This window comes from Hippopotamus amphibius, chromosome 14, assembly GCF_030028045.1.
Source record: "Hippopotamus amphibius kiboko isolate mHipAmp2 chromosome 14, mHipAmp2.hap2, whole genome shotgun sequence".
In the NCBI taxonomy this organism is placed as follows: Eukaryota; Metazoa; Chordata; class Mammalia; order Artiodactyla; family Hippopotamidae; genus Hippopotamus; species Hippopotamus amphibius.
Window position 1 is genome coordinate 39267635 of NC_080199.1, and position 14098 is coordinate 39281732.

Consider the following 14098-nt stretch of genomic DNA (forward strand, 5'->3'; position numbering starts at 1 on the left):
TTTTAACTCTAAGGTAGTGCACAAGAGATCCTAGTGACTCCTTTCCCTTTTAACTCTAAGGTAGTGCTCAAGAGCTCAGGTATCAACTTGGACACATGCATTAAAAATTCATACAAGCCAAATAATCAAAAGCCCAGGAAAATTGGTTTTTAACCTGCAAGCAAAATCAGTGTAGCAACTTTAAGGTAAGTGTTACTTCTTAGCCCTTGATAGGCAGAATTCTAAAGATGCTTTTCTCTGCCAAAATCCCCCCAGTATTCAAACACCAATCCAGACATTGCTGTGAAAGGACTTTGCAGAAAGAACTGAGCTGACTAAACAACCAACTTTAAGACAGGGTGATTATCTAGGATTATTGTGTCATGACATGACCACCTAAACACAAAGAGGAAGCCAAAAGAGAGAGATGTGGCAGAGTAACAAACAGAAGTATTGAGGCTGAGTGGGGTAGGAGACACTAGAATCATGAGGATTCAACCTACCTTTGCTGTATTTAAAGATGGAGGAAGGGGTATGAGCTAAGCAAGGTAGGAAGCTGAAAATGGCCTTCAGCCAAGAGGCAGCTAGGAAATGGAGACCTCAGTCCCACAACCACATAAAACTGAATTCTCTCAACAACCAGAATGAGCCTCAAAACAGATTCATAATATTTTAAATAATTTTTCTAGCTATAAATATTCTGTTTCTGTGCCAGTACCATATTGTCTTGATTACTGTAGCTTTGTAATATAGTCTGATCCTCCAGCTCCATTTTTTTCCCTCAAGATTGCTTTGGCTATTCGGGGTCTCTTGTGTCTCCATACAAATTTTAGAATTTTTTGTTCTAGTTCTGTAAAAATTGCCATTGGTAATTTGATAGGGATTGCATTGAATCTGTAGATTGCTTTGGGGAGTATAGACATTTTCACAAAGTTGATTCTTCCAATCCAAGAATGTGGTATATCTCTCCATTTATTTGTGTTGTCTTTGATGTCTTTCATTAGTGTCATAGTTTTCTGAGTACAGGTCTTTTACATCCTTGGTTAGGTTTGTTCCTAGGTATTTTATTCTTTTTTGTTGCAATGGTGAATGGGATTGTTTCCTTAATTTCTCTTTCTGATCTTTCACTGTTAGTGTATAGAAATGCAAGAGATTTCTATGTGTTAATTTAGTATCTTGCAACTTTACCAAATTCATTGATTCATTCAAGTAGTTTTCTGGTGGCATTTTCTATGTAAAGTATCATATCATCTGTGAACAGTGACAGTTTGATTTCTTCTTTTCCAGTTAGGATTCCTTTTATTTCTTTCTCTTCTCTGATTGCTGTGGCAAGGACTTCCAAAACAATATTGAATAGTAGTGGAGAGAGTGGACATCCTTGTCTTGTTCCTGATCTTAGAGGGAATGCTTTCAGTTTTTCACCATTGAGAATGATGTTTGCTGTGGGTTTGTCATATATGGCCTTTATGATGTTGAGGTAGGGTCCCTCTATGCCCACCTTCTTATCATAAATGGGTATTGGATTTTGTCAAAAGTTTTTTCTGCATCTATTGAGATGATCATGTGGTTTTTATCCTTCAATTTGTTAATATGGTGTATGACATTGATTGATTTGCATATATTGAAGAATCCTTACATTCCAGGGATAAAACCCACTTGATCATGGTGTATGATCCTTTTAATGTGTTGTTGGATTCTGTTTGCTAGTATTTTGTTGAGGATTTTTGCAGCTAAATTCATCAACTGAAATTGGTCTGTAATTTTCTTTTTTTGTAGTATCTTTGGCTTGGGTGTCAGGGTGATGGTGGCTTCATACAATGAGTTTGAGGGTGCTCCTTCACCTGCAATTTTTTGGAAAAACTTGAGAAGGATGGGTGTTAGCTCTTCTCTAAATGATAGAATTCACCTGTGAATCCATCTGGTCCTGGACTTTAGTTTGTTGGAATATTTTTAATCACAATTTCAATTTAATTAGTTGTGATTGGTCTGTTCATATTTTCTTTTTCTTCCTGGTTCAGTCTTGGAAAGTTATACCTTTCTAAGAATTTGTCCATTTCTTCCAGGTTGCCCATCTTATTGGCATATAGTTGCTTGTAGTAGTCTCTTAGGATGCTTTGTATTTCAGTGGTGCCTGTTGTAACTTCTCCTGTTTCATTTTTAATTTTATTGATTTGAGTCCTCTCCTTCTTTTTCTTTATGAGTCTGGCTAAAGGTTTATCAATTTTGTTCATCTTCTCAAAGAACCAAGTTTTAGTTTTATTGATCTTTGCTATTATTTTCTTTGTTTCTATTTCATTTATTTCTGCTCTGATCTTTATGATTTCTTTCCTTCTACTAACTTTGGGTTTTGTTTGTTCTTTTTCTAGTTTCTATAGGTGTAAATTTAGATTGCTTATTTGGGATATCTCTTGTTTCTTGAGGAAGGATTGTATTGCAATGAACTTCCCTCTTAGAACTGCTTTTGCTGCACCCCATAGGTTTTGGATTGTCATGTTTTTGTTGTCATTTGTCTCCAGATATTTTTTGATTTCCTCTTTGATTTCTTCAGTGATCTCTTGGTTATTCAGTACTGTATTGTTTAGCCTCCATGTGTTTGTATTTTTTACATTTTTTCCCTGTAATTTATTCCTAATCTCATAATGTTGTGGTCAGAAAAATTGCTTGATATGATTTTAATTTTCTTAAACATTCCAATGCTTGATTTGTGATCAAGATGTGATCTATCCTGGATAATATTCTATGTGCACTTGAGAAGAAAGTGTAATCTTCTGTTTCTGGATGGAATGTCCTATAAATGTCAACTAAATCTATTTGTTCTAGTGTGTCATATAAAGCCTGAGTTTCCTTATTAATTTTCTGTCTGGATGATCTGTCTGTTGGTGCAAGTGATGTGTTAAAGTCCCCACTCTTCTTGTGTTACTCTCGTTTTCCTCTTTTATAATTGTTAGTATTTGCCTTATGTACTGAGGTGCTCCTATATTGGGTGCATATATACTTATAATTGTTATATCCTCTTCTTTGATTGATACCTTGATCATCATGGAGTGTTCTTCCTTGTCTCTTGCAACAGTCTTTATTTTAAAGTCTATTTTATCTAGTATGAGTATTGCTTCTCCAGCTTTCTTTTGATTTCCATTTGCATGGAATATCTTTTTCCATCCCCTTACTTTCAGTCTGTATGTGTCCCTAGGTCTGAAGTGGGTCTCTTGTAGGTAGCATATATATGGGTCTTGTTTGTGTATCCATTCATCCAGTCTGTGTCTTTTGGTTGGAGCATTTTATCCATTCACATTCAAGGTATTTAGCAATATATATATTACCATTTTCTTAGTTGTTTTAGGTTTGTTTTTATAGGTCATTTTCTTCTCTTGTATTTCCCACTTAGAGAAGTTCCTTTCACATTTATTTTAGGGCTGGCTTGGTGATGTTGAATTCTCTTAGCTTTTGCTTGTCTATAAAGCTTTTGATTTCTCCATCAAATCTGAATGAGATCCTTGCTGGGTAGAGTATTCTTGGTTGTAGGTTTTTCCCTTTCATCACTTTAAATATATTGTGTCACTACCTTCTGGCTTGAAGGGTTTCTGCTGAGAGAGCAACTGTTAACCTTATGGGAGTTCCCTTGTATGTTATTTGTCATTTTTCACTTGTTGTTTTTAATAATTTTTCTTTGTCTAATTTCTGTCAATTTGATTACTATGTGTCTCAGCATGTTTCTCCTTGGGTTGATCCTGCCTGGAACTCTCTGTGCTTCCTGGACTTGGGTGGCCATATGCTTTCCCATGTTCAGGAAGTTTTCAACTATAATCTCTTCATATATTTTCTTGGGTCCTTTCTCTCTCTCTCCTCTTTCTTGGACTCTTATAATGTGAATGTTGGTGCATTTAATGTTGTCCCAGAGGTCTCTTAGGCTGTCTTCATTTCTTTTCATTGGTTTTTCTTTATTCTGTTCCGTGGCAGTGATTTCCACCGTTCTGTCCTCCAGGTCACTTATCCATTCTTCTGCCTTAGTTATTCTGCTATTCATCCTTTCTAGTCTATTTTTCATTTTAGTTATTATATTGCTTATCTCTATTTGTTTGTACTTTAATTCTTCTAGGTCTTTGTTAAACATTTCTTGCATCTTTTCTATATCTGTATCCATTCTTTTTCTGAGACCCTGGGTCACCTTCACTATTGTGATTCTGAATTCTTTTTGTGGAAGAATGCCTATCTCCACTTCATTAGTTGTTTTCCTGGGGTTTTGTCTTGTTCCTTCATCTGGCACAAAGTCCTCTGTCTTTTATTTATTTCAATAATTCTTTTTGCTACTGCTGTCTGCCCTCTGGTGGATGAGGCTATTTAAGAGGCTTGTGCAGCTTCCTGATGGGAGGGACTGGTGGTGGGTAGACCTGGGTGTTGCTCTAGTGGGCAGAGCTCAGTAAAACTTTAATCTTCTTTTCTGCTGATGGGTGGGGCTGAGTTCTCTCCCTGTTTGTTTTTTGGCCTAAGGCAACCCAGCACTGGAGCCCACAGGCTCCTTGGTGGGGCTAATGGTGGATTCTGGGAGGGCTCATGCTAATGAGTACTTCCCAGAGTTTCTAATGCCAGTGTCCTTTCCCCCACTGTGAGCCACAGCCACTCCCTGCCTTTGCAGAAGACCCTCCAACATTACCAAATAGGTCTGATTCAGTCTCCAGTGGGGTCACTGCTCCTTTCCCCAGGTCCAGTTGCACACATTACTTTGTGTGTGCCCTTTAAGAGTGGAGACTCTGTTTCCTCCAGTCCTGTGGAAGTCCTGCGATCAAATCCTGCTGGCCTTCAAAGTCTGATTCTTCAAAGTTCCTCCCATTGCTAGACCCCCAGATGGGAAAGCTTGACATGAGGCTGTTACTGAAAGTTCAGCCTCTCTGTACATTGGTGCTCAATCCAATCTCTGAGACAAAGTTTTGGGTGAAGTAGAAAAGGATAGCTTTATTCCATTGCCAGGCAAAGGGAGACATATAGGGCTTCTGCCTTGAAAATGTATGTGTCTCCACCCCAGAGGATTTGGTAAAGGGTTTTACGACAGTGGTTCAAAGGTGGGGTCTGACAAAATTAGGGTGTGAGCAGGGCTTGCACTCCCTTAAGCTCGGTCTCAGGTTATCATCTCCTCTTAGGTGGTCTTCTAGTCCCCTAATCTACATGAGCTTTGCTGGTCCCTTTAATCTTGCCTCAGATGGTTTCTGGACTGTTCCTCTCTTGATTAGCAACTGTTCAAATCAGCCCTTGGAACTCAGGGAAGGTCATGGAGACTAGAATTTTGCCTATAGAAATGGTGGACAAAAGGAAGCCTCCATGCCCAGGCTCCATTCAGTTTCAGTGCCTGGGAGCCCCACAGGGCCACACTCTGTTTCACTGAAAGATAAAACTGAAGTGGGGATTAAAACTGAATTCCCCTTTGAAACTGAGTTCCTCTTCTGAGTGTATGATTAACATCTCTGTTCAAAATGATTATTCCCTTTTCCTGATTATTCCCTTTCTCACCCAACATCTGTTCTCCACAAGATTCAGGAATATCAAAGAAAAGGGCAGAGTGAAACAGAGTGGGGCCCTGTGGAGCTCCCAGGTACTGAAACCCAGTTGAGCATGGGCACAGAGGCCTTCTTTGGTCCACCATTTCTATAGGCAAGACTCCAGCCTCCATGGCCTTCCCTGAGTTCCAAAGGGCTGACTTGAACAGTTGCTAATCAAGGAAGGAATAGCCAGGAAACCACCTGAGGAAAGATTAAAGGGATCAGAGAAACTCATGAAGATTAGGGGACTAGAAGAGCAACTGAGACCGAGATTAAGAGAGTGGAAGCCCTGCTCACACCCTAATCTTGTCAGACGTCACCTTTGAACCACTATTGTAAAACCCTTTACCAAATCCTCTGGGGTGGAGACACAGATTTTCGAGGTAGAAGCCCTGTATGTCTCCCTTTGCCTGGCAAAGCAATGAAGCTACTCTTTTCTATTTCACCCAGAACTCTGTCTCCAGGATTTGATTTGGCACTGGTGTACAGAGAGGCCAAGCTTTTGGTAACAGAGCTTATAAACTTCACTGCAGTGGGTAGACATCTGTGGTATAATTGTTTTCCAGTTTGTGAGTTGCCCATTCAGTGGTTATGGGATTTGATTTTATCATGACCATGCCCCTCCTACCATCTCATTGTGGCTTCTCCTTTGTCTTTGGATGTGGGGTATTTTTTTTTTTTTTTTTTTGGTGAGTTCCAGTGTCTTCCTGTCAATGATTGTTCAGGAGTTAGTTGTGATTCTGGTGCTCTCACAAGAGGGAGTGGCGCACATCCTTCTACTCAGCCATCTTGAACCAACCTAAACCTAATATTTCTTGAAGGCTTCATTCTATAAAATAAAGAGCCTAGAATTGATCACTTAAAAATTGGGAATAACTAACATGTTTTCTTTGGTTTATGTGAGAATTTTTGACATAATTATTTTAAAAATTTCTCTTATGATATGTGTTATTTTCCTAGGGTTGCTATAACAAAGCACCAAAAATTGGATAGCTTCAAACAATAGAAATTTATTCTCTTGCAGTTCAAGAGGCTATAAGTCTGAAATTCAGATATTGGCAGGGCCAGGCTGCTTCTGAAGTTTGGGGAAGAATCTTTCCTTGCCTTTTACAACTCCTGGTGGTTCCTGGCAACCCTTGGCATTCTTTGGCTTGTGGCAGCAAATTATCTTTGTCTCTCCAATTTCACATGGCCTACCCCCCACCCCCGCACCTCCTCTGTCTTCTCATGGGGTTCTCCTCACTCTAAGACTGTATCTCTCCAAGTTTCTTTTTTTATTATAAGTACCCTGTCATTGGATTAGGTTCTGCTCCAACAGAGTAAGGCCTTATCTTAACTAATTACATCTGTAATGACCCTATTTCCTAAAAAAGTTACATTCTGAGGGTCCACATGAACATGAAGTTTTAGGAAACACATTCAACCCAGCACATGTTCTAACAGAAAATACACTGCTTCAGAAGTCAAGAGGTGCATGTTTAAATCTTACTCCTGACAATAGGAGAATCATACATATATTAGAAACTCTCAAAACTTTGCTGTCATAGGATGCTAAAGGAATTACAAATTTATAAGTCTATGACTTTAGACCAAAATTTTGCATTTTTCATACTTACATAATAAGCCTCAACCAAAAGATGCAGATGATTCTTAGGCTTGCCTTTCAGTTTTCCATTTATTTGAAAGTATGAGCTTCCCAAGAATTCATGTTTCAACCAATAACTTTTAAAATAGCAATTAAATAAATTCCATACTGTCTGGTGATTTGAAATCAAGCCAGAGATTCTGAACTGCTCTGGCAAAGGATTAACCTTCCCACCATAATGCTTAAAACAGTGATTGGGAGGTTCCTCTAACTGGCAACTGGTTGTAAAGTGCAAGATGATAGTGAGACATAGGTTTTATTTCAGTAGACTTTCACAGCAGAAAGTTTTCCTTGAGTTAACCATAATAAGTAGATAATGCATTGCTTTGGTAGTAGCTGTTAATGAAGTAAACAACATTAAAGTTTATGTTAAATTTATTTGAACATTAATAAAATATTTTACTACTAATATCCATATTTTAAACTAAACCAATAACTAAAATGTGACAATTGAAGGAATTTACTTATATTTTCCTTGACTTGATGCTACCATTAATTGTTAGCTAACTTTTTAAATGGTGTAAAAGATGAATCTCTAATGGAATTTCAAATAAATTACTACTGATTGATATATTTACCAATAATAAGATGAGGGGAAAATAACAATAAGATTAAGAGACAGAAATAAATGAGTATTAGAAAATACATTTGCATCATATTCAGGAAATAATAATTACACAAAATGTTAAGAAAATCTATCTATTTAGAACAAAACAAAACTATGAATATTTATAGCTAGAAAAATTATTTAAAATATTATGAAGTAACAAAAATAGATAATAAACTTTAGTCTTCATGTAATTAATACAGATTATTGTGTCTTATGTATTGTCTTTTGTAGTGGCAACTTAAATTTGGTGCTAAAATCTTTCTTTAAAATGAATATTTCAATCTATAAAAGGTGTATGTACACATATATTCCCATTTAATGGAGACCCTTTCAAAGTTTTACAATAAACTTATTCCATTATATGGTCTCAATTACACTTTCAGTGTTAATTTCTACAACTTTTTTCTGTGTTCATTTTCAATCAAGTTGACATACCAAACATGGCAATTCATACCATGTTATGTGCTATTATGCCATTGTTTATATGGTCTCCCTTGGTCAGAATACATTTCTTTCTGTTTCTGACTTTCTAACTTATACTCCTACCTAATATTCTAAGTCCATTTGCAAAACAAGCTTTTACAGACTCGACGACAGTCATTTTCTAGGCTTTGTGCTTTGTCTTGGCATCCCACGTGTGGTAAATTTTTGGTGAAAATCCATTTCATTCTCCTCACTACAATTATCCAGGACAAAATGTTATGTGTTCAATAAATCTGTGTAGAATGAATGACTAAATAACTTAAAATAAAGTCTTGTACTAAAAGTAAACAGGCCAAAGAGTTTTGATGCCTCTCATTACTTGATCTTCTCAGATAACAAGGAGTTAGCTAGCATGTAAGGAAACTAGTGTGAATTGATCTTTTTTCTTTAGTGAATAAGAGATAATGAAACTAAAATAGTTTCTAGAAACTAGACTGCAAACAACACAGGCAATATTAGCAAGATATCATTGAAAGGAGATGATGGAAAAAAAAAGAAAAAAGAGCTAAGAGAACTTTAGGACACCAACATACATAAAGGAAAAAAAACAATATAATCTATGCATCGATGTGATGGATTCAGTAATATCTGATACTATCTTCTAATGTCCAGCTTACTGACAGCAATATTTACAGATATCATTGCTTGTTTCCCAAAGATGTAATACAATTTATAAAGATACAAAATTATAAGAATATGATCTGGATTAGATGCAAGAACAAAAGAAGAAAAAAGAAAATCTGTTGTAGTGATATCACATGAAGCTATTATCAGAGCTGTCTGAAAAAGAAATCAAACTATAAAAGGCTATAGCCTTCCTATCTGCTAGATTTCAATTCAACTCTAAGTTTTCTAGAAGCCAAATAAAAAGAGAAATCTGATCAATTTCATAATTTACAGCATCCATGATAAAAGCAAACCAATTTACTCAGACGAAGTGCAATTATTCCTGCTACTAAAACCAGAAAGAAATTTCTCCCAAGGGTCATCATAAAGAGGACACTGTAAAATATAATGAAATATGACTTGAACAATATCTTTATGATAGACACTGCTAAGAGTTTCACAGAGCTGCTTATTCATGGTAAGCCTCGATATATACTGATGGCTATACAATTCTGTGTGTAGTTTAATAGAAGCATAGATTTTTGAGTAACTGGGAAAATAGATGGACAAAAAGTCTTTCAAATATTCTTCAAAAATTTCTGTATCTTAATTTAGCTTTTTAGAGAATTTGGTGGCATTAAATCTCAGGGCATGCAGCTCATTTATTCAGTAAATAGGTATTGGACATCTATAATTTACACAGCACTGTATTAGACACAGAGGAAACACAGCAGGCCAAAAAATCTTCATGAAATCAGATATTCTGTGATGTCATCTAAATGTAAAGAAAGATAACCACTGACCTAAAAGTAAAGTTGACTGCTTTTGTAAAAGCTGAAAGCACCTCAAGCCTTGAATTCAATTCTAAGGATACACTCATAATGTGGGTCAGGTGTCTCTTCAGAAAAAAGGCTTAAATCTGCCCTGACATAGAGATTAATGGGCACTTGCTGACTCTTCTGCTATGTTTTAGCATTGTCACAATGCCTAATCCCACTCTTCTTCAGGTTTTACCCTAAAAAAAACAGTCTATTGAGATTTCTGCCTCAACTGTGTCTTTAAAACTACCATCTGGGAAGCCTTAGTTATCTTCCTTGGGGTTGTTTCAGGAGACATGGAGGAAGGTGGAACAAAAGTGAAGCCCAACAGTCATATCTCCATCTTCTCTAACCATTTATCAGACACAGAAGATTTTGTGATGAAACATAAGAAGACTTTTGACAAGTAGTTTTTAAAAAGTGTTTGAAAAACATTGCACTGCTCTGTATTATTTCCAAAATTTATTTTTCTCTACAAAGATCATCCATCAATATATCTATTCAATAAATATGTACTTTTCACCTGCTATGTTCCAGAATCTAGATATAAAAGGATAAATGTCAAAGTCTTTGTCTCAAGGAGCTTAACATTTGTGATGAGATCCTTAAGCACACCAAAGATCAGGCAGCAGTTTGGTAGCTGCTGTGTCATAGACATAAACAGCATGCACTGTGCATGCATAGAGGAAGGGGCAGCCAGATCAAATGGGAGTGAACAGAGAGCACCAGATATCTATATCCATATCCATGTTTAGTTTTTGAACTGAATCTTGAAAAATGACAGAAAGGAAAACAGGGTGGCTAACAGTCATTTCAAGCAATGGAGTGAGGGTAAGGCAAATTGAAAGAAGAGCAATTTTGTGGCTGGTGCACCAATAAGATTGGAGATGGAGTGTTAGAATCAGGAAGAGGTCAGATCATGAAGAACCAGTGTGTTTAACCAAAAGATTTGAACCAAAAAAAAAAAAAAAAGGCAAAATGAAACAAAAACTTTAGAGTAGTGCCATGAGCACATTTATGCTTCAGAAATATCCTTTAGGGGGTGTGGCAGCAACCTGCAAGAAAACAAACGGGAATCTGAATTCAGCCAGAGAAACTGTCATGAGAGGAGGGAGGTTTGAGACCTAACAAAATGGTGAAACATACAGGATTTTGTGACTTCTAAGGCCTCTCTCTTCTCTTTTTCCACTTCTGAATAAACAGTGATGCATCTTACAGTATTACATCTGTGTAATTTTATTCTGACTTTCTGATTGATGTACATGTAGTCAAGCTTTTAAAAAGTTGAAATGCTCTTCTTTTCATGTTCACCAAATCTTACATAGCAGTCCACTTGAAACTTGAACATTTAATCACTTGGTTCATTCTGCCTGCATAACAAAGCTCAACATTATAATCCTCCAGTTATTACAAGATCTGTGCTGTCTCAGATACATTTACACTTCAATTACAATTACAAAGCTTTCATCTTAACAGCTTCCAGTTTCTGAAGGATTAAGTCTCAAGGATTATGTTATAACGAGAACAAAGGTTATTGACTACTTTTCTCATTTCTTTCTGAGGTGCTTTGCTAGCTAAATAAGACCGAGGCCGAATTTATGCCAAGCTATTTTCTCCCTGTAGGAAAACATAATGGAAGTTATGAGAAATCAAGAGTTTTTACTGCTTCCAGCTGAGGAGCTCCATAAACTCCTGGCCAGTGATGATGTCAATGTGCCTGATGAAGAAACCATCTTCCATGCATTAATGATGTGGGTCAAATATGACATGCAGAGGAGATGCAATGACTTGAGTATGCTTCTGGCCTTTATAAGACTGCCGCTGCTTCCACCTCAGGTAATTATGTGGGATGCTGTTTTCGTAGCTATGACCAACTGAAAAATTCTATGTCAAAATTAAACATTACAACCCATGTTTTATTACTTATTCACACTTTTGTTTTTAGTTTCAATCAAATGCTCTTTTTAAGGTAAATTCAATGGTGGAAAATGATGGGTGATGGGCCGTGGGTCTGAATTCCATTTCTGCCATTTATTGAATCATGGTTATATGACTATAAGAATGTCAATTTCTCTGAAATTCAATTTCTTCATCTATCAAATCAAATTGTACTACCACATAAAAGTTTTATGAGGATCAATGTAGATAATTTATATAAACTACTCAATTTCAATAGAATATTTAAAAGATTGTTAGAACATTGCAATTATTAATTCTCTGCTTCCCTGTTTTGATGATTGATCTAACTATCTACCTGTTAAGCTAGTTATCTATCTAGCTATCATCTATCTATCTGAACTAAGATGCAATAATATGATCATTCTCTGATGAATATATATATTCTGTGGCCATCCCTAGGGTATTCTTAAAGGCTCAAGGCATGAGATTTCAAACCGCTGAAGAAGGATAAGATATATTACTGAATGGCACAGAGTTGTGAAGTAACAGCATTTAGCAATTTGAACTATTGAATCTTTGATAATTGGAGCTAAGGAGAATCCACATACCAAGGGAACCAACCACCTCATTTTATTGATGAGGTATGTAGGACACAGGTGATCTGATAAAACACCAAGTTTACTCAACTTGTAAGAAGACGAGTAATTTTCCCTGATTCAGAGTCTTGCGTCTTTAAAATAACTTGTAAAAAAAATAAATAAATAAAATAAAATAATTTGTAATGTTGCAAAATTATCCATGCACAGCATTGTTAACCCAGGGTGTCTGGAGTCTCAAGGTATCCAAACATAAGTGTGAAGGTGACTCTGCCTCTGAAATGAGATATAAGACTCTGTGTGTACATTTCATATGAGGGATATTAGGAGCCTGTTCATTTGAATCCAAGTCACCATCAACATTTTCAATAATCCGCATATTACTAAGAATGTAAGATGGGGAATTAGGAAATCGGGAGACAACAATAGGCAAGTATAACCTGCAAGTAATAAGTGAAGAGAGAGGGAGGTAGGGTCATATATTAAGATTGGAAAGTTAAGAAAAAAACCAAAACACTGTGCAAAAATTGGGAAACAACTGAAATTTTATGAATAAATTAATAATTGTATTTCATTTGGCCACTAAAATAAAGAAGTAAAAGCAGAGTGAAAATTTATGGAAATCTTGCCTAAACCAATTATACAAGTTTATCATAACACCAAGCTCTTATGAAAGGAAGGGAAAATGCATTTTGGTAAACTGACAAAGAATGAGTTGTAAAGCCATGCACCAGTTCTGATACCAGACATTCTCAAAGCTTGGGCATCCTCTCTCAAGACAGAAATGGCCAATGATCACTATTAGCCAATAATAGGTAGATAGCCATTAACCAATGATAGATGATGTGGCAATTGGTCCCTTTGATCCTGTCCACCCATTTCAACTGTTTTTTGAAATGTTGGGAGCTTGGAGCTAAACTGGTACTCCAAAATCATCCTATATAACAGGACACATACCAGAGAAGGCCAAGAATGTGACCAGGGCTCCATCTTTTTCATGATATGCCTTTTCTTCATACCCTCCTTGCCCACTCTTTTGTCATGGAAAATGGTAGCTTCTTCTACATGTATATCTCATCTAAAGTACTACATCAGAACAGAGATGTAGATTCTATTGGTTCATTTGTTTCTAAGGCTACATATGACACATAGGGTTTTAATTCTGTTTGGTACAGCTGCTTTATCTTGATTAGTGAAACAATATTTATTAACATTAGAAAATAAATAATTATGTTTTGGTGAAACTAACTAGTAAAAGACTTTTTTAAATAAATTTATTTATTTATTGGCTGTGTTGGGTCTTCGTTGCTGCACGTGGGCTTTCTCTAGTTGTGGCGACCTGGGGCTACTGTTTGTTCCGGTGTGCAGGCTTCTCATTACAGTGGCTTCTCTTGTTGCAGGGCACGGGCTCTAGGTGTGTGGGGCTTCAGTAGTTGTGGCACATGGGCTCAATAGTGGTGGCTCATGGGCTTTAGAGCACAGGCACAGTAGTTGTGGCCCCCGGGCTTAGCTGCTCTGTGGCATGTGGGATCTTTCTGGAACAGGGCTTGAACCCATGTCCCCTGCATTGGCAGGCGGAGTCTTAACCACTGCACCACCAGGGAAGTCCTGTAAAAGACTTTTAAGTTAACTCTCATCGCAGTGTCCAATAGGCATAAACACAGCATATATCTATTTTCCATTCTTCATCTCTCAAACTGGGGGCATTACAAACATAACTTTATATATACTTTCAAGCAACAAATGTGAAGGAGGAAAGAGTAATACACATTTTCTTTTCATAAATATGTCTTTAGATATAGGAGGGGCCATCACTTCCATAACTAATATTAATGAATTATATGTCATTATAAGCACTTTTCATACAACGTATCTAATCTTATAAAACACTATTGCAGGGTAGGGGTTACTAATTATATTGTGCAGAGGGA

General features: G+C 36.7%; 1 protein-coding gene across 2 annotated transcripts in view; it reads left to right on the top strand.

Moving 5' to 3' along the window:
- KLHL1 (kelch like family member 1) overlaps positions 1–14098 on the top strand; it is a 365245-nt gene that overhangs the window by 208056 nt on the left and 143091 nt on the right. For both annotated transcript variants that reach the window (XM_057707953.1, XM_057707954.1), the window contains one exon: positions 11296–11508. In XM_057707953.1, coding sequence (XP_057563936.1) covers positions 11296–11508 — 213 coding nt within the window. The remainder of the gene's footprint in view (positions 1–11295; positions 11509–14098) is intronic.